Below are 21,834 nucleotides of genomic sequence, written 5' to 3' on the forward strand. Positions count from 1 at the left end.
TGCATCTCCCCTCCTGGGAGGATCCTCCAAACATCCTTTATTTGGTGCTCCCTTCTCTATCTGAACTGCCCTTTCCTCTAGGATACCCGGCTGGCCTCTAAGTTATGGAGTAATCCTCCTGGTGCTGATCTCAGCTATTCTTGGGTATTAATCTCATATTTTGTTACTTTACATCCCCCAGATGAATGCAATCTTTCTATGTCTATCCCTCTCTTTCTGACTCATTTCGCTTAGCATGATACTTTCCATATTGTACCACTTGTATGTAAATTTCATGACTTCATCTTTTCTAACAGCTACATAGTACTCCATTGTGTAGATGTACCGAAGTTTCTTTAACCAGTCATCTGTTCTTGGGCATTCAGGTTTCTTCCAGTTTCTGGCTATTGTAAAGAGTGCTGCAATGAACAAACAAGTGCAGATATCACTTCGACTATACATTTTCGCCTCTCTGGGATATATTCCCAGGAGTGGTATTGCTGGGTCAAATGGGAGCTCAATTTCTAATTTTTTGAGAATCGTCCATACTGTTTTCCAAAAAGGCTGAACCAGTCGACATTCCCACCAACAGTGAAAGAGTGTCCCTTTCTCGCCACATCCGCACCAGTATCGGTTGGTTTTGTTCTTTTGGATATAGGCCAGTCTCTGAGGTGTGAGATGGTATCTCATTGTGGTTTTGATCTGCATCTCCCTGATGATTAATGATGTAGAGCATTTTCTCATGTGCTTCTTTGCCATTTGGATTTCTTCTTTGAGAAAGTTTCTGTTCATTTCATTGCCCCATTTTTTGATGGGGTTGGACGTTTTCTTCTTGTGGAGTTCAACCAGTACTTTGTATATCCTTGATATCAACCCCTTGTCAGATGTGTGTTCGGCGAATATCCTTTCCCATTCTGTAGACTGTCTTTGTATTTTGGTCACTGTTTCTTTGGAGGTGCAGAAGAAGAAGCCATTTCTTTCTGTGGTTAATCACTGTGTGGTTGAGCAAGTCCTTAACTCCATTAATAAATACTTTTTGAGTGGCCAGCATCTGCCAGAAACTATTCAGGGTGTTGGGATATAGCAGTGAACAAGATGAACAAGTTCCTGTTTTCATTCACTGTCATTCCCTTCTGTTGAATTATGCTACCGCTTAGTCATTTTCTATATAACACACCTTATAGCATATTCCTGCTCTTGAAAAGTCTATTTCAAAGGATATTTGTTGGATATTTATTAACCCTAAATGCTTTCAGCTTCATCAGTGAACTGCACTTTTTCCTCCTCCCAGAGAAGCTTACAGTGCTCTTGCTACCATCCCCAATCCTCTGAGTTTATCTTTAACCTTTCCTTTGTGTTTTACCTCTCATTGTCACAGTTCCCCAAGTCAATCTTGGTTACTTAGAAGCCAAAAATTTCTGGTAATTCTGGATTTTGTATTTGTAGTGAATTACTTGCTTTTCTATTCCCTCTACAGTCTTTTCATATTTTACTATAGAGCAATGTTGTTCTTTGCTTAAACACAGAAAACAGTTAAAGCTGTGCACCTAATATCTGGGAGGTGACTGACTGAAATATACCTACTCCTGGGTATCCATCATCATTACTTAACTCAGGCTTCAGTTGCTGCAGTTCCTAACACCCCAAAATGGAGGTCCTGCTGTGGGACTGGGATGGACCTAGGGTGAGTGGCAAAGCTGCTCCAGCATCCAAATGGGACAGTCTAGAAAGCATGAATGCACGGTCTTGGCGCAAGCTGTTATGACTTAAGAGTCAGGAACCCCATGGGGAAGGACAAGCTGAAATGGCCCGAGGACCTAGTCTGGGATTTACAGTAAAAGACTTGCTTGCTCTCAGCCCAGAGAACTCAGTTTTGGGATCTTTTTCTCTTACTGTGTTTATCCAAACAACTGCAAGTATTGGTAAGAAGCAGAATTAATTGTTTGACTTAGCTGTTTGATAGATATACATATATCTAGAGGGAAAGAGAAAAGCAATATAGATACACCTGGGAGACAAAGCGTCTCCTTGAGTTTATATCTCCCCGGAGAATTGCCTCTGCTAGAATGTTTTACTTCTGCAAATGACACGGACATGCAGTCCTATACCTCTGACCCCTTCAGATGTTCTACAATTTTATGCTAGCAGCTCTGCATTACATGGGCCATTTTCACCATCAGGCTGTGGTCCCCCATCTCTCTTCTCTGCTGGGGAGGCCTGGGGAGGACAGAAAGTGGCCAGGCCACTGAACACATGTCTCACATAGTGAACTCACATATTTTTTGAACTCACAGCTATAATAAGTCCATACTTTTAAAATACTTAAAATATAAAATGGATAATGAAAAAAATCTTTTTTTCTATCCGTTGCCCATGCCTCTCTTTACTCACAGCAGTCTCACCAGTATATTTATTTTCCGAGATTTTTTTTGTATGAATATATAAGCATGAGCATCTGAGTATGAGGAATTCTCTCAGTTTGCAAGTGTGCGTGCGCGCACACGCGCGCACACACACACACACACACACACACACTAACCTTATAAGAAGTCTTAGACAGTGCTGGGTATCAAGGGACTGAGCTAGGCACTGGGGAGACAGCTCACGGGACTTCAGTACCTCACACTGTGAGGCGCCCTAAGCCACACCAGGAGCAAACACCAAGCCAGAAAAAATTCCTGAGCACCAGTGAGTATGGTCTCAAAACAAAAACAGCAGAAGTGGCTGATCAAGGCAATTCACCACAGCAATCAAGAAAATCCACTTTTTCCTTTTTTGGGGAGGGGGGAGGCAGTGAGATTTGGAGCCACAACGGGTGTGCTGGGGGCTACTTCTAGTGGTATCATGTAGTACAGAAGATTGAACTGGCATCTGCAAGCTCCTTAATCCTTACTCTAACTTTCAGGCCTTCTTTTGGGATTTCTTGGAAACTTAGTATGAAATGAAACAAAATTGAAGATTTAATTCATAAAACACTGGTTTTGAACTTTTATTTCAATGACACTAGTTTGAGATCATTGATGAGTGTAATTTGGAATCAGTTTATGTTTTTATACTGATGGCCCTCTATCTTTTCTAAAGATGGGTTTACCCATCACAATGCTCCCAAAGCACTCCCATTTCCTTTCAAAAGTTTGAACCCTAGGTTTTAGCAAATAAAAATGTAAGATGGCCCGTTAAATTTAAATTTTCAGATTAAACAATGTTTTTCAATTAAAGCATAGTTTACACAATATTTTGGATATATTTATTCTAAAAAGTTATTTATTATTGTGACTAGAGATTTATGTCAGTGATAAGAGCATATGCTTTACACATAAAAGATTCTGGGTTCAATCTTTGGTATCACACACGCACTCAAAACTCACTGTTTATCTGGTTAACCCAACACCTTTCAGTATATAACTTTCAGTCTATATATATATATATATATATATATATATTTCAGTATGTAACTTTCAGTCTATAACCTTGATAGCAACATTTTCTTCTGATGAACCAGCCAGTTCATCAGTATTCTAAGCTCAAAACCCTAAAAATCAATTCTTCTTCTTTCTAAGACAATGACTTCTATCAGATTATCTCACATAGCCACATTAATTGTCAAACACTCTGAACTGTGGCTCCCAAAATTTTCTGCCCCTATATCAGAGCATCCCATTCCCAAGTTTGAGTCCAAATCTCTGCTACCAGATGCCATTAACTAAGAAGGAACTCAATCCCCAAAATCTCTTCCTGACAACCCATTGCTTGCATAGTAGAACAATTTTCCTGAAACCCAGTAAATCACATCCTTGCTCTAAATTCTTTCATACTTACCACCTAAGAAACCAAACTCCTTCTTGGGTTAGGCCTTATCACAGTCTTTAAGATCCAAACATAAATAAAACATCCATGGAAGTATGACTGGATAAAAAATGGTTTATAGACATAGCAAACTATACTGCTACAGCTGGGATAGAGAAGGGACCACTAAGTAAATGATGGTTGGAGGGACCGCTCAGGATGGGAGATGTGTGTTGAAAGTAGACTATGGACCAAATATGATGGCCTCTTAGTATCTGTACTGTAAACCATAATACCCAAGAGGAAAGAGAGAGAGAAAGAGAGAATGTGCCTGCCCAGAGGCAGGGGGGCGGGAAGGGGTGGGTGTGGTGGGAGGGATACTACGAACAATTTGGTGGTGGAGAATGGGCACTGGTGGAGGGATGGGTGCTTGATCACTGTATAACTGAAACATAATCATGAAAGTTTGTAAGTCTGTAACTGTATCTCATGGTGGTCCAGTTAAAAAATAAATAAATTATACTGCTACATACATATGTATAAAGATAAAATATTGTCATTTGCTAGAACATTTGTAAGAACATGAGGAGATTATGTCATATGTAGTAACTCAGGAGAAATATAAATATTAGAATACAAAAAATGAAGGAAATAGAGAAAACAAACCCTTAGATATTTGACAATAGGACTGGTTACCAAACCAGAAGAGGAGGAGTAGCCGAGAGACTCCAGTGAACTCTGGTCAACACTTATTAGTACTTTAGTGGTTAACATAGTCATACATTAGGAGCTTTAACCTATACTCCTAAAACAGATATAAACCTGGGGGCTGGAGAGATAGCATAGCAGGTAGGGCATTTGCCTTGCACATGGCCGACCCGGGTTCGACTCCCAGCATCCCATATGGTCCCCTGAGCACCACCAGGAGTAACTCCTGAGTGCAGAGCCAGGAGTAACCCCTGTGCATCGCCAGGTGTGACCCAAAAAGCAAAAAAAAAAAAAGATATAAACCAACATTATTCAAATTTGAAAATTTAAAATCCAGAATGCAAGATATTTGAAGTCATTTTCATATATTTATAAACAAAAAATAAATGTCAAGAAAATAAATGGCAAAATAGTAATAAATAGATATTATAGGAAGAAAGGACCATAAGTGATTTTTTTAAATTTTTACTTTTATACATGTAAATGTTCTATAGTGAACATTATCTTTTATTGGTCTTTTCCAACTATAGCAGTACATGGAAGGTATAGGATTTTAAAAACAAATAAATCTATTCTTACAGAGGACATTAAAGATAAACTCTACTCTGAAAAGGAAGAATGGCAATTCAGCAGTCATTGACTCACTTCCAGCTGTGCAAATGACTCAAATGCCCTCCTCCATTAAGTCTTGTTATATTTAGTTCTGGGAATATGTGGCTGGCATGTGGAGGCCTTGAGTTCAGTTTCTGGGCCCCCAGACATACTGAAACCAAAGAGCATGAGGCATCATTAAAAATCATGCTTTAATCATAAGAGATCTATCCAATGACACTCTACAGGCCAGACACCAAGTGGGGAAAAATTCTCAATGAAATGAACAGCTCACCAAGAATACTCTATCCAGCTAGATTATCCTTCAGATTTTGAATGATACAATGCTTCATGGAGAAACTAGTGCTTAGGAAACTCATAGCCTTGAAAATAGTTTTTCAAGGAGCTTCTTTGAAAGACAAGATAAACCTCATAAACACTAATCATTTTTTGAAAAATGATGTCGTAATTGCTTCAGCACAATCTTCCCAATGCTGAACACACAAACTCTCCAGTCAAAAGGCACATAGTAGCAGGATGGATCACAAAATTCCTACTAACTAAATATATCTGAACAGTCAAGGCAAATGGTCTCAAAGTTAAGCAATCTGGGAAAAAGTGTTACTGGCAAACTGGGGCCTACAAAGGCTTCCGTGGCTATACTCATATCAGACAATATAGTTTCAAATCTATGGTACAGGGATAGGTATGGTCATCACTTAATGATCAAGAGTTCTATACATCTTACATTTCTAAACATTTATGCACCTAATGATGGGCCATCAAGATATGTAAAGCAACTCCTAATAAATGTCAAGAAGGACATTTCTTGACTCCCCACCCAGCAACAGGATTTTAACTCTTCTCTTTCACTACTAAATAGATCAACTTAGCAAAAACCTCAGGAAACACCATAAAGGAAGAAATGACAGGCCTACCAGACACATATAGGGCTCTTTTTCCCAAATAGTTAAAAACACATTCATTCTTCTCTAGTGCACAAAGAAAATTCTCCAACTTAGACCACTTATAGGACACAAACTATGTCTCCACAATATCAAGACGATATTATCAATTATCTCCTATCAATTGTATTCTCAGACCACATGCTTTAAAACTGGGGAAAATTCAAAATACTTGGAAAATAAACAACTTACTGCTGAATAATCAAGGGATCAAAGAGGAAATACTATTAAAAACCAAAACAACTGGAAATAATGAGAATGAAGATCAGTTACCAAAACTTGTCTGTAGGATAACATTGGTTTGTGCTTTCTCCTCTGCCACAAGGAGCTGAGGTTTACCCATCACAATGCTCCCAAAGCACTCCCATTTCCTCGGTATTCAACTATAACTTCTCTGTGTTCTTTCTCTGTCTCTTAATCACTCAATTCCCCTAAGCAGTATCTGTGACTTGTAAAGTCAAATTACTCAGATATATCAGGATTGGTATAAGTGAAATGTTGCTTTTTTCCTTCTCTTATGTCCTTTTGCATAGTTTACTTTAGGGCAATTTCCTTTTTTGTATACACACAGGAAGACAGTTAATGCTATGCATTTGTAACTTGGGAGTTAACTGACTCCAAATAATATTCACTCCTGGGCATCTGTTTATCCGACTTACATCTCAGTTGCTCTTAGTTCCTAGCACCCCAAAGTTGGGTCCCAACAAGGAAGAGGCAAGCTGTGAGCTACCCTGGCATCAAAATGGGCCAGGTCAAGCACCATAATACTGAACTACAAATTAAGAGCATGGTCATGGACAAATTCTGTCATGATCCAAAGAGTAACACCTGGATTAGGACCCTGATAGGGTTAGGAAAGACTAATCTGACCTGAGTACTGTAGTCTGGGATCTATAGTGAGATGTCCCCACGATCTCTTACTGTGTACATACAAAATGACTAGAAAGATTATTTATAAGTAAATCTAAGATGGTTATTGGACTAAGAAAAGGAGAAACACACTCTAGGTGGTATTTCGACCTTAAGCAGATCTCCTGTCTGTGGGAGATCTTTGTCTTCCCTCAGAAGGAAGGGCTTTGATAAGATGATTGTGCTACCTGGCCTGGGTGTAACTGCTACCCCCAATGCTTTGAGGCTGGGCATGAGACCAAGGCTACGAGACGGAGCATGGGGGATAGGAGGAGATGGGAATGAGGGGTAGTGTGAGACAGGAATGGGGAGTTTAGTGAGACTGGAACAGGCACGTGGGGAGAATGGAATAAATGGCAACTGATTACCAACCAGCATGGCAGCTCTGTTCCCTTCTTCATGCGTCTGTTGGCAGCTGCAGGCTGGAGTGGGGGAAGCAGCACATGGCCAGCAAACACGTGGCAGGCGAGACATGTTACACACATGTGACAAAGCAAAAGCTGTATTAAGAGAAAAGTTCCTAATAATGCAAACATACGTCAAAAAACAAGAAGGGTCCAAATAACATAAATGCACAGCTAAAAAAAAAAAGGCCCTCCCGTTGATCGTCGATTTGCTCGAGCGGGCCCAGTAACATCTCCATTGGAGACTTTGTTGTTACTGTGTCTGGCATATCGAATACTCTCGGTAGCTTGCCGGGCTCTCCGAGAGGGGCGGAGGAATCGAACTCGGGTCGGCCATGTTGGCCGCGTGTAAGGCAAACGCCCTACCCGCTGTGCTATTGCTCCAGCCCCATAATGCACAGCTAAAACTGATAGAATCAAGACCAACAAAGGAGATATAAAGCAAATAATTGGAGGAAAATAATAAAAATTACAGTTAAAATAAAATGGTAACCAAAAAACCAACCCAAAACATCCAAAATCCAAGAATTACTTACGCAGCAAGCACCAGCCCAATTAGTCAATGTCCCCGCAACAGGTCTATACCTGCTTCTGCACCCCCTCCCCACCAAGACCTGCACCCCTGAACGTCAGCCACCTGACCGGCCTGGGGCACCTGCCTCCACTTCCACAGCAAGCGCCAGCCCAACTAGTCACCGCTCCCCCACCCCCCCACCCCCCCCACCCCCAACAGGTCTGTGGACTAGCATCTGAACAGGCTGGGGGCATGTCCTCCACTGTAGGGCATGGCCTCCTCAAAAGTGGGCATGGCCTTCTGTGTGGTGGGTGGCCACTCACGTGGCCACAGTTATAGTTCCTACTTCTAGCACTCTCCACTTACATCCCAACCTTCATCACCTACTTCTGTGGAAAACATCCTGGCTGCTTCAAACAAAATAGGACAATAATTCACCAGCTGACTCCCATTTCAACAAAAGACAAGTGTACCCCAGAAGCTGTACAAGCCCATTATAAAAGTGTACTCCTCCAACGCTTCAGTCAATGCCTATCATAAACCACAGAATAATGTCTGAAAGGAAAGACATTCTAGAAGGGGAGAAGGGTGACCACCATCCACTGACCTTACTCAGAATCCTTTCCCTCAATAAGATGGCACAGTGCTAGTGAACTTCAAGGTTTTACCTCTACACAACAACTACAGGATGAATAAACAGTGCAAATCTCCACTATGAGGAGAGGATGAAGAAAAGAGTCCCAAGTCCTCAACAGGGGATACCCAAAAATCTGAGCTCTCCGATAAAGAATTCCATAATGAGATGCTGAGGATGTTCAAGAAATTCAAAGAATCAATGGAGCAGACATCCAGAAAATTAAAGGAAGAAATGAAAGAAACAGTGGAATGGATAGCCGAGAAAATACAGGGAAAAATGAGAGTGAAAATAAGAAAGCTACTAAAAGAAATGTCACAAATAAATGATTCGGTAGATGAAATTAAAAACTCACTGGGTGCCCTCAGCAGTACAATGATTACAGCTGGAGACAGGATCAGTGAACTTGAAGATGAGCAACAGAAATCACATAGGGAACAACAAACAATGAGGAAAGACCTCAAAATAGCTCGAAGGCGAATCAGAGACCTAGGAGATAATGCCCAGAGGAACAACATTAGAATCATTGAGTACCAGAAGGACAGGGAGGCAACCCCAATGAAAAAGCCACAGTGAAAGAAATCATTGCTGAAAAGTTTCCAGAGTTATAAAGAATGCAGACATCCAGAATCAAGGAGCCAGAAGGGTGCCAGCTAAAAGAAACCCTAATAAAAATACTCCAAGGCATATCACAGTCAGAAAGAGGGATGCCATGGATAGAGACACAAGACTGCAAGCAGCAAGGTCAAAGAAGGAAATCACATACAAAGGAGCATGCCATAGATTTACAGCAGACCTATCAGAGGAAACCCTCCAAGCCCGAAGACAATGATGGGATATAGTGGAAAAACTCAGTAAAATGAACGCCTCACCAAGAATACTTTATCCAGCTAAACTCTCACTCAAACTCGATGAAACAATACACCATTTTATAGATAAACAACAGCTCAGGAACTTCATAGACTCAAAACCAAACATAAAAGGAGGATAAAAGGGGCTCCTGTAAAATAAGAAGGAAAACATTTATAAGCACAACCAACCCCTACAGAAAGATGGCACAAAACCCCAAAACAATAATCTCTCTCAATATTAATGGTCTAAATGAACCAGTCAAGTGGCAAAATGGGTCCAGAAACTGAAACCAACATTCTGTTGTCTACAAGAATCTCATCTGAACAGTCAGAGCAAACACAGACTCAAAGTTAAAGGATGGAAAACAATCCTACGAGCTCCCTCAAAAAAGGCTGGAGTGGCCATACTAGTAACCGAAAACATAGATTTCAGGTTGAAAAAGATTAGTTGGAACAGCGAAGGCCATTTTCTATTTATCAAGGGAAAAGTACAAAGGAAGAAATGTATACACACCAATGAAGGACCAGCTAAATACTTAAAACAACTGCTAACAGATTTTAAGGAGGACACTGCTAGCAACACAATAGTAGTCAGAGTCTTCAACATCACCTTATCACTACTGGATAGATTGACAAGAACAAAACTCAGCAAGGAAATACTGGCTTTGAAGGAAGAAATAGAAGAGAGAGGGCTAATAGACCTATACAGGGCTTTACATACCCAAAAGAATGAATACACATTCTTTTCCAGTGCAAATGGAACATTTTCCAAAATAGACCATGTGCTAGGCCACAAAACATACCTCAATAGAATCAGGAAGATAGAAGTAGTATCAACAATCTTTTCAGACCATGATGCACTAAAGATAGAAGTGAATCACATAAAGACACCGAGAAACAAGTCAAACACCTGGAAATTAAACAATTCAATGTTCAACAACGAGTGGGCCAGGAAGGAACTCTAGGACGAAATCAAAAGATACCTGGAAACAAGTGAGAATGAAGACACGAGCTACTAGAACCTATGGGATGCAGCTAAAGCTGTGTTGAGAGGAAAATTTATAGCTTTGCAAGCATTCCTAAGGAAGGAAGAAAGGGCCTACATAGATAACCTGACCTCACAGCTCAAGATCTTAGAAAAAGACCAACAAAAGAAACCAAAACTTGGCCAAAGGAAAGTAATAATAAAACTTAGAGCAGAAAATAATGACATGGAAACCCAAAAAACAATGCGAAAGGTCAATGAAATCAAGAGCTGGTTCTTTGAGAAAATAAACAAGATTGATAAACCACTAGCAAGACTCACAGAGAGAGAGAGAAAGAGAGAGAGAGAGAGAGAGAGAGAGAGAGAGAGAGAGAGAGAACCGTAACAAACTGAATCAGAAATGAAAAAGGGGACATCACAACAGAAACCAATGAAATCCAAACATCAGAGACTACTTTGAAAGTCTGCATGCCAAGAAACAAGAGAACCCAGAAGAAATGGATAAATTTCTGGATTCCTATAATCTCCCAAGAAGACTTAGGATACATGAATAGACCCATTCATACTAAGGAAATTGAAACTATAATCAAAAGACTTCCCAAAAACAAACGCCCAGGACCAGATGAATTCACTAGTGAATTCTTCCAAACATTTAAAGAAGACCTGTTGCCAGTTCTCCTCAAGCTTTTGGGAGGAAAATGAAAAAAACAGAAACTCTCCCAAACAACTTCTATAAGGCACATGTCCCCCTAATACCAAAAGCAAACAAAAATACCACCAGAAAAGAAAACTATAGGCCAATATCTCTGATGAACATGGATGCAAAGATCCTCAACAAAATATTATCAAATAGATTCCAACAACTCATCAAAAAGATCATACACCATGACTAAGTGGGATTCATCCCGGGGATCAAAGATGGTTTAACGTTCGTAAATCAATCAACATAATCCATCATATCAACAAAAGTAAAGATGAAAACCAAAGATGATCATATCAATAGACGCAGAGAAAGCTTTTGACAAGATACAGCACCCGTTTATGATGAAAATCTCACCAAAACGGGTTTTGAAGGAACTTTCTTCAAGATAGTCAAAGCCATCTACAAAAAATCCATGGCAAGCACTATCCTCAATGGGAAAAAACTAAAGGCCTTCCCTCTTATCAGGGACAAGACAAGGATGCTCACTATCACCACTTCTGTTCAATACAGTACTGGAAGTACTCGCAATAGCGGTGAGGCAAGAAAAAGACATTAAAGGCATCCAGATAGAAAAGGAAGAAATCAAGCTCTCACTATTCGCAGATATGAAACTATATCTCAAGAACCCTAAATCCTCTACCAAGAAACTCCTAGAAACAATAAACTTGTACAGTAAAGTCGCAGGCTATAAAATTAATGGCAAAAAAATCACGGCCTTTCTATACGCAAATAATGAGACAGAGGAAAGTGACATAAAAAAAATCCCGTTCAAAATTGTGCCCCAGAAAATAAAATAACTCAGAATCAGCCTAACTGAAGAGGTAGAGGACCACTACAATGAAAACCACAAAGTGCTACTCCTTGAAATAAAAGAGGACACGAGGAAATAGAAACATATACCCTGCTCATGGATAGGAAGAATTAACATTGTCAAAATGGCAATACTTCCCAAAGCATTATACAGATTCAATGTGATCCCTATAAGAATACCCATGAAATTCTTCAAAGAAATCGATCAAGCACTCCTGAAATTCATATGGAATAACAAACGCCCACGAATAGCTAAAGCAGTTCTTGGGGAAAAGACGTGGGGAGGCATTCTCTGGCCCAACCTCAAACTCTACTACAAATCCGTAATAATTAAAACAGCAGGTACTGGAACAAAGGCAGGGCCACAGACCAATGGAACAGGGTGGAATATCCGTAACACAACCCCAATTGTATGAACATCTAATTTTTGATAAGGGAGCAGGAAATGTGAAGTAGAACAAGGAAAGCCTCTTCAACAATGGTGCTGGCATAACTGAACAACCGCATGCAAAAAAATGGGCTTAGACCTTGACCTAAAACCATGAACAAAAGTCAGACCAAAATGGATTAAAGATCTCAACATCAAGCCAAAATCCAAGGTACATCGAAGACAAAGTCCGCAAATTCCTCCACGATATTGAGGCTAATGGTATCTTCAAAGACGACACTCTACTGACCAACCAAGTGGAAACAGAGATAAACAAATGGGACTATCTTAAATTAAGAAGCTTCTGTACCTCAAAAGATTCAGTGACCAGAATACAAATACAATCTACAGAAAGGATATTCACCCAATATGCATCTGATAAGGTGTTGATATCAAGGATATACAAAGCACTGGTTGAACTCCACAAGAAGAAAACATCCAACCCCATCAAAAAATGGGGTGATGAAATGAACAGAAACTTTCTCAAAGAAGAAATACAAATGGCTAAAAGGCACATGAGAAAATGTTCTACATCATTAATCATCAGGGAGATGCAGATCAAAACAACAATGAGCTATCATCTCACACCACAGAGACTGGCCCACATCCAAAAGAACAAAGGCAACTGGTGTTGGTGCAGATGTGGCGAGAAAGGGTGTCTCCTTCACTGCTGGTGGGAATGTTGACTGATTCAGCCCTTTTGGAAAACAGTATGGACGATTCTCAAAAAATTAGAAATTGAGCTCCCATTTGACCCAGCAATACCACTCATGGAAATATATCCCGGAGAGGCAAAAAAGTACAGTCAAAATGACATCTGCACTTCTATATTCATTGCTGCACTGTTGACAATAGCCAAAATCTTTAAAAAGCCCAAGTGACCAAGAACAGATGACTGGTTAAAGAAACTTTGGTACATCTACTCAATGGAGTACTATGTAGCTGTTAGAAAAGATAAAGTCATGAAATTTACATACAAGTGGTACTACATGGAAAGTATCATGCTAAGTGAAATGAGTCAGAAAGAGAGGGACAGACATAGAAAGATTGCATTCATCTGGGGAACATAAAGTAAAAATAGGAGACAAACACCCAAGAATAGTCGAGGTAATTACCAGGAGGCTTACTCCATAGCTTGGAGGCCAGTCTCATCTGCTAGGGGAAAAGGCATCTCAGATAGAGAAGGGAGCACCAAGTAAGGGTTTTGGGAGGATCCTCCCAGGATGGGAGATGCATGCTGAAAGTAGACTATAGACCAAACATTATTGCCACTCAATGCCTCTTTTGCAAACCACAGCACCCAAAAGGAGAAAACAAAGGGAATGCCCTGCCACAGAGGTGGGGTGGGATGGGGGGTATGAGGGGGTGGGAGGGATACTGTGATCACTGGTGGTTGGATGGGTACTTGATCATTGTATAACTGAAACCCAAGCACAAAAATTTGGGTTTCAGTTATACAATGTCTACAACTGTACGTCATGGTGTTTCACTAATAAAAATTAAAAATATAAATAAATAATTAAAAAATAAAGTTTCCCTCCAAAGAACATAAAAAAAAAACAAGAATTAGTTTTTCAAAAATTAAAAAAAATGATTAGGGTCAGACTTGGCGTCAGAGAAACAGCAGAGTATGTAAGGCACTTGCCCTCACACAGACCACATGGGTTCAATCCCCAGCACCACTCATGGTTTCCCGAGCCCTACCAGGAGTAAGCTCAGGACTCAAAAACAAAATGAACAAGACCAACAAATCATTAACAGTATTCAAAAAGAAAGAGAAAATTATAAAAACTGAATCAGAAATAAAGAGAGACTAAACCAGAACCACAGAAATCCAAAGGTTCATTAGAGATTACAATAAAAAAAAAAAAACATAAAACAGGGCAGCCAGAAATCCTTGGACTCTCAGAACCTTCCAAGACCGAATCAGGAGAAAACAAAGCATCTGAACACATCAATTACTCACAAGGATATCAAAATGGTAAAAATATTCCTCAAAACAAAGGTCCAGGCCCAGATTGTTTCTCTAGCAAGCTCTCTGAATCTTTAAAAAGAGACCTACTTCTAATCCTTCTCAGACTCTTTCAGAAAGTCATGGTCATGGTCACGGTCCTCCCGTTTTTCATCGATTTGCTCGAGCGGGCCCAGTAACGTCTCCATCGTGAGACTTGTTACTGTGTTTGGCATATTGAATTCGTCACGAGTAGCTTGCCAGGCTTTGCCGAGCGGGCGAGATACTCTCGGTAGCTTGCCCGGCTCTCTGAGAGGGGCGGAGGAATTGAACCCGGCTCTGCCAGGCTGGCTGCGCACAAGGCAAATGCCCTACTGCTGTGCTATCGCTCCAGCCCAAAGAAAAATAAACATTCACAATTTTTATAAGGTAAACACTGTAGGGGGAACATCACTCACTATAAAGAAAATCATAAACTGGCACGGCGATTTCTCCCAGAAGGGAGCATAGCATCAGGCCCCCCCATAGACATGCCACAGGACTCCGCGCCAAGCTGTTTCACTTGGGGCGCCCCAGAGGCGGGTGGGTGAGAGCCTTCCCCACCCCAAGGGACCCAGTCACAGCAGCTGAAAACCTCCATAGCCCAACTGCCGCCACACTCAAGGCCACTCCCCACACGCTCGGGAGAGCCTCACATATAAGTGAACATATTCCTGGACCGTACATAAGACACTCGAACCCATTCCCCATAATTACATCATATTTGATGGGGTTCAGACAGTAGGCAACAAATCATAGAGGGAAATACATATATATATGCATATATACATATTTTCAGCTATATATATACCAAAGCTCACATCACCCAAACTTCAACATGTTAGTGATATCCTATAAAATGTCTTAATGGCTCCTACCAAAATAAAACAATCTTCACACTGTTTCCTATATGAACTCTTTTTCTAAGCATGTTCAGCAGTTCTTCATAACAGACAATACAAATATATTAATACGGTTGTGTTTTGGGACAGGGCTTGGGGCTTGGGATAGAAACATCCCGGAATTTGGTGGTGGGAAGGTGTAATGGTGGCGGGATTGGTGTTTGAATATTAAATGTAATCAAATATTGTGAACTAACTTAGCAAATAAAAAGATAAAAAAAGAAAAGAAAATCATAAACCAATATCATTAAACAAAGATGCAAAGACCCACAACAAATTATTAGTGAAGTAAATCAAATAATAAATTAAAACGATCATGTACCATCATCAACTGACTTATCTAAGGGATCAAGAATGATTTAATGTACATAAATTCAATCAATGTAAAATGCCATATCAATGCAAGGAAAAATTAAAATCATATGATCATATTAACTGATGCAGAGAAAAAACTGAGAAGAACCAAGATTCATTCATGATAAAATCTCAAGAAAAATAAGAAAAGAAGAAACTTTCCTTCACATATTTAAAGCCACTTTACCACAAGTACACAACTAATATTATACTCATCTATTTTTTCCCCTTGACACTGAGTATCACCACCCAATTTGTTAAGGTGGGAATCTTCAAGTTTCACTACCACTTCTTTTTCCTTTCCCTTCCCTTCCCTTCCCTGCCCTGCCCTGCCCTGCCCTGCCCTGCCCTCCACTACTTTCCCCCTTCCCTTTTCTTTCTTTTCCACTTCCTTTCTTGTTTCTCTTCCTTTCTCATTTTTTTTATTAGGAAGAAATTTTCAATTTACTCTTCTCATTAAAATACTAAGATGGAAAGATGCCTGGCATGAGAAGTATACAAAACTATCTTTATTTTTTCTTTTTTTTTTGCTTTCTGGGTCACACCTGGCGATGCTCAGTGGTTACTCCTGGCTCTGCACTCAGGAATCACTCCTGGTGGTGATGGGGGAATCATATGGGATGCTGGAAATCGAACCCGGATCAGCCATGTGCAAGGCAAACGCCCTACCCGCTGTGCTATCATTCCTGCCCCACAAAACTATCTTCTTCCTTTTCTAAGAATCTGCAGCTAAGGAGCTCTAATGGTAAAATAAAGTCTAATGATAAAACAAGGAATAAAGTCCCTACATTCCTATTTTATGAGATTTAGTAATTTGTTCCATGTCACAAATCTCCAGAGACCCTGTTCTTAACCACTATACCATCATATTTATTCATATTAATGAGCAAACATTTTCAAAAGATCTATTAATGACAGCCATTTGACACAAAGAGCCAAAGCAGAATACTCCTTCACTAGTAGAAAGAAGCAGGTGGCGGTTGACCTCCTTGTTGATCACAGGGCAAGGATTACCTTATCAGGCTGAAAATCAAGAGTACTGATGTCTGTGGAATGAATACTGAAAGGTTCTCCCTCCCCTATGAACAGCAATTACTAGTCCACGGAGTACTTCAGCTTTTTGCATATACAGTTCATTTTTTTTTAAATTTAGGCACAGTGATTTACAAAATCATTGACAATGAAAAGCCTCAGGCTTACAAAGTTTCAGCTCCAATCCCTCAATAGCATTGACAACCCTCCACCAAATACAACAGATTTCCTCCTTGCCCTCCTACCACCCTGTCTCCTACACAGATATTTGTTTTGTTTGGGGACCACATCCAGCGATGCTCAGGGGTTACTCCTGACTCTGAACTCTGGAATTACTCCAGGTAGTGTTCAGAGGACCATATGGGATGGCAGGGATAAAGCCCATGTCACGTTAATGCAACACAAGCACTAGTCTTCTGTACTACTGCTGCAGGCCATACTGACCAGCCTCCCCCCTGCTTAGTTTCCAGGATTAGATGAGACTGGGTTAGTTCAGGGTGCTATGACCTTAGACAATTGTTTTATATTAAGTTTAATTGTTGCAGTTTGGGTCCTAAGCTTAATGCAGTGTTGGCTGTAGTGGTTTAGAGAAGTACAGACATCTCACCTCTACAACACCAGAGACCAGTCCAAGATGCCCGGCCCTTGCCCCTATGTTACTTCCACATATCCTCTTCTTTCTTCCTCCCTTCATTTCTCTCTCTCATTACAGATGCTGTTTTCACTTCTGAAATCTAGGGCCAAGGGTTTTCCCACCTTTGATACCTTCTATTCCCTTGTAGTGTTATTCTATATACCACAGATTCATGAGATATCAGGTATGCAGGCTGTGGTTTTCACGAAGAAATTAGATCACGTGCATCAGTTATTAAAAACTCTTTAGTCCAGTTGGAATTCAAACAGAAATCTTGCTTTACCACAGAATGAAGTGATACGCTTAACCTCCAAGGCCTCCTCACCCCAGAATAAGGTAAAGGTAAAGGTAAAGGCCCTCCTGTTGATCATCGATTTGCTCGAGCGGGCCCAGTAACGTCTCCATTGGAGACTTTGTTGTTACTGTGTCTGGCATATCGAATACGTCACAGGGAGCTTGCCAGGCTCTGCTGTGCGGGCGAGATACTCCCGGTAGCTTGCCGGGCTCTCCGAGAGGGGCGGAGGAATCGAACTCGGGTCGGCCATGTTGGCTGTGTGCAAGGCAAATGCCCTACCGCTGTGCTATCGCTCCAGCCCAGAATATCCGAAGTAAATAGACTGCAATACCCTCATGGGGTATTCAGTAAGTCCCAAGCAAAAGGATACACATCGGATGCCTCTCTGAGCTCTGCACTTTCACTGTGACCTACAGTCTAAACTGCTTTCCATTACCTCCATGGCCTTATGCACCACCCTCACCTCCATCACATTCTACCTACATCGCATCCGACCCTCCAGGCCTCCAGCCACACTATTTTGCTTTCCCAGGAATTCTTGGCCTCTTCAGGACCAAGATAAGTGCAGGCTTCTTATCTGCACTTTCTTCTTCCTGAATTATTCCAGGATTTCATAATAGCAGCGATCATGTCATGATATAGCTCTCAAAATCGCCTCTTTCCTCATTGATACTTCATGTCCCCACCCTGGGGAGAAAGTCTGATTCCACATTCCACATAATTCCTAAGTGGAAACTATCCCTATCGATAGAGCACTGCCTGGCCCGTGGGCCTGAAGCTGTTTAAGGGGGATATTCTTTTTTTTTTTAACTTTTATTAGTGAAACACCATGAGATACAGTTGTAGACTTACAAATTTTTGTGCTTGGGTTTCAGTTATACAATGATCAAGTACCCATCCCTCCACCAGTGCCCATTCTCCACCACCAATGATCCCAGTATCCCTCCCACCCCCCATCCTCCCCATTCCACCCTTCTCCCGTGGCAGGGCATTCCCTTTTGTTCCTTCTCTCCTTTTGGGTGCTGTGGTTTGCAAAAGAGGCATTGAGTAGCGATCATGATCGATCTACAGCCTACTTTCAGCATGCATCTCCCATCCTGGGAGGATCCTCCCAACCCCGTTTATTTGGTGCTCCCTTCTCTATCTGAGCTGCCATTGCCTAAGGGTGGTATTCTCACACTTCTCACACACTCAAGCCCACCCGGCCCATCCTTGCCGCTCTTGGGAGAAACTAATCCATAAAGCAAGAGGCAAGAGAAAACCTATCAATGGAAAACAGAGAAAGCAACTTGAGGTTAGCCCAGTAAGTGACAGCTAACCAGGGCAGTAGAGAACACCTTCCTGGTGTGGGGCATGCCCCGGTCCAGAGGCGCCTCCTACCTTGAAGGCGGCGGAGAGCTGCGGCCGGTACTGCCGCGTCCAGAGCGCGCGCACGAGCGCCGCCAGCTGCCCGGTGACCTCGGCGCGGCCTGGGGCCGCCCGGTAACGCCCCAGGGCCAGGAACTCGGCCAGCAGGTCGGTGTTGCTGAGGCACTGCACCACGGCGTTCATGAAGCAGGTGTTGCCGTGGTTCTTCAGGCCCTGCGCGCCGGGGGGCCGCTCCGCAGCGCCCGGGACGCGGGCGGCGCCGTCCCCTCCGTCCCCCGGGGACGCTGAGCGCAAGGCGCGGGCCCGGCTGTCCCCTCCGTCCCCGGGGAACGCTGAGCGCGGGGCGCGGGCCCGGCTGTCCCCTCCGTCGCCCGGGGACGCTGGGCGCAAGATGCGGGCCCGGCTGTCCCCTCCGTCGCCCGGGGACGCTGAGCGCAAGGCGCGGGCCCGGCTGTCCCCTCCGTCGCCCGGGGACGCTGAGCGCAAGATGCGGGCCCGGCTGTCCCCTCCGTCCGCTGGGGACGCTGAGCGCAAGGCGCGGGCCCGGCTGTCCCCTCCGTCCGCTGGGGACGCTGAGCGCAAGGCGCGGGCCCGGCTGTCCCCTCCGTCCGCTGGGGACGCTGAGCGCAAGGCGCGGGCCCGGCTGTCCCCTCCATCGCCCGGGGACGCTGAGCGCAAGATGCGGGCCCGGCTGTCCCCTCCGTCCCCCGGGGACGCTGAGCGCAAGGCGCGGGCCCGGCTGTCCCCTCCGTCCCCGGGGGTGGCCGGAGCAGATCCCGGGGCGCGGGCGGGGCGGCGGCTGCGCGCGGGGCGGAAGCTGCTCCACAGGCGGCCCAGGAAGCGGCGGCGGAACGGGGACCCCGGGCGACCCTCTCCCGCCGCGGGCCCCGGGCCCGGCTCCATGAAGCCCGGAGCAGGCGCCGCCCCCAGCGCAACCCAGTCCCGAGGCGACGGCCACGCAGCTTCCGGCTGGAGAGCAAACGGGGACGCGGCTACCTGCGCGCCAGGTGTGCCCGTCGGGGGGAGGAGCCGGCCCGGCCCGGCCCCGCCCCTCCGCGCGCCCAGCCCCGCCCTGGCGCGGGGGCCGGGCACCGAGACTGCCCCGAGTCGGTGATTTCTTACCGACTGCATCGCAAGGCACTCTGTTCCTGTACCATCGCAAACTAGAAGCTGTGAACATAGGAACGTGATCAATTAGAAACGCCTCTTGGGTGGCGAAAGCAGATTTTCAACGTGTAATTACGTCCAGGTGAATATGAAGAAAAGAGAAAGAAAATATTCCAAAAGGTGGCCTCTAGGGCTGGAGCAATAGCACAGCGGGTAGGGTGTTTGCCTTGCACGCAGCCCGACCCAGGTTCGATTCCCAGCATCCCATATGGTCCCCTGAGCACCGCCCGGGAGTAGTTCCTGAGTGCAGAGCCAGGAGTAACCCCTGAGCATCGCTGGATGTCACCCAAAAAGAAAAAAAAATGTAACTTCTAGCTTTGCTGTAAAGAACATTGGCAAATGTGACCGGGAACTTGTGTGCACGCCCCCCTTTCCCTCCTTCCCCCCAATCCTCAGCCAGGTGAGAGATGTACAGATAGGCGCGCCACGCCCTGCATCCTTGCTACCTCCTAGGAGGGACTGTCGCAGCCACTGCTTTGCTGGGACCCGAAGTGACAGCCGCACATTACGACCAAGAGCGAAGCATCCGAGACGGCGATCGTTTGCTGTTTTTAAACTAAAGACTATGCGAATCATTTTTCAAACCGTGATCATTCTCGATTTGATCGGTAATGATGTGGGCTCAGAGAAAAAAACAACAAAACAATACACTAAGGCCTTGAGCAGAGAAAAGAGAACTCTACATGAGTCTTTGGAATGCCAATCTTACAGGCTGTTTACCAGGAAGTTTTAGGTTTGTTTGGTTTTTGTTGTCTTTTACTCTTAAGTGAGCCTCTTAATGTTCTCTCCTGCCCACACCTTATTGTTCATTGAGGCTCACATCTTAAAGCTCTTAAAGCATCTTAAAGCCGAATTGTTGCCCAATCAGAATTAGTTGGCCTTGGGTTCACGTTACTGTAACTGTCAGGTTTATAATTAATCGGGCAAAGTCTTGCAAAACAAATTTCTTATCAATTTCTGACTCAAAAAAAATCTAATGGATGCATTTTGAATATTAACCCAGAAATGTGGAATAACTGATTACACTTGTTAAATATCTGCCTTGATATTCAAATAGGCAATAAGACCTGATGACAGAAAGCAAAATAAAAAGACAGGAGTGGGAGAGATAGCTCAAAGAGCCAGGCACTGCTTTTCTTGCAGGAGACATAAGCTTGATCTGCATTATATGGTGCCTGGAGCAACACAGGAAGCAATCCCCAAGATCAAGCTATTAGTCCTTCAAGCACCAGCCAGTGTGTACCTACCCTCCCTCCAAACAGAGGCATTAGTATTATGAGATATGATCAGAGTGTGGTCCCCAAACCCTCTGAGCACTGCATGGGAGTTATATCAAAGCACCTACAGTGAGGTGGGGATTAACTCCAGCTCTTACATAGTAACTCTTACCATTCAACTCTAGTTCTAAGAAGAAGCCCATTTTTAACAAAAGACTAGCAAGGTATTGAGACATGGACAGAGTGGCAGAGAGATAACTGAAAAAACTGCAGTACCAGCATAGCATGTAGAATCTATCCCTGGGTTTGACCTCAGAACTAAAGTGGTAACTAACTTCTAGACTTGAACCCTGAGCACTGTCAGATATTAAAAAAGAAATTACAATGAATAGAAACACTAACAATGGAAAGATGGGAAGGCCTAATCAGTATGGGCTCATGAGACACAGCGATAGCACAGCGGTAGGGCGTTCGCCTTACACGCGGCCAACATGGCCGACCCGAGTTCGATTCCTCCGCCCCTCTCCGAGAGCCCGGCAAGCTACCGAGAGTATTCGATATGCCAGACACAGTAACAACAAAGTCTCCAATGGAGACGTTACTGGGCCC

General features: G+C 43.3%; 1 protein-coding gene across 1 annotated transcript in view; it reads right to left on the reverse strand.

The window, feature by feature from the left end:
• The window catches only part of USP43 (ubiquitin specific peptidase 43), a 65,729-nt gene extending 45,757 nt beyond the window's left edge, over positions 1–19,972 (reverse strand). Inside the window, exon 1 of the mRNA XM_056117770.1 lies at positions 18,854–19,972. Coding sequence (XP_055973745.1) covers positions 18,854–19,972 — 1,119 coding nt within the window. The remainder of the gene's footprint in view (positions 1–18,853) is intronic.
• Between the last annotated feature and the right edge of the window lie 1,862 nt (positions 19,973–21,834).

Source organism: Sorex fumeus, unplaced genomic scaffold (assembly GCF_029834395.1).
Source record: "Sorex fumeus unplaced genomic scaffold, SorFum_2.1 ptg000036l, whole genome shotgun sequence".
NCBI classification, from domain to species: Eukaryota; Metazoa; Chordata; class Mammalia; order Eulipotyphla; family Soricidae; genus Sorex; species Sorex fumeus.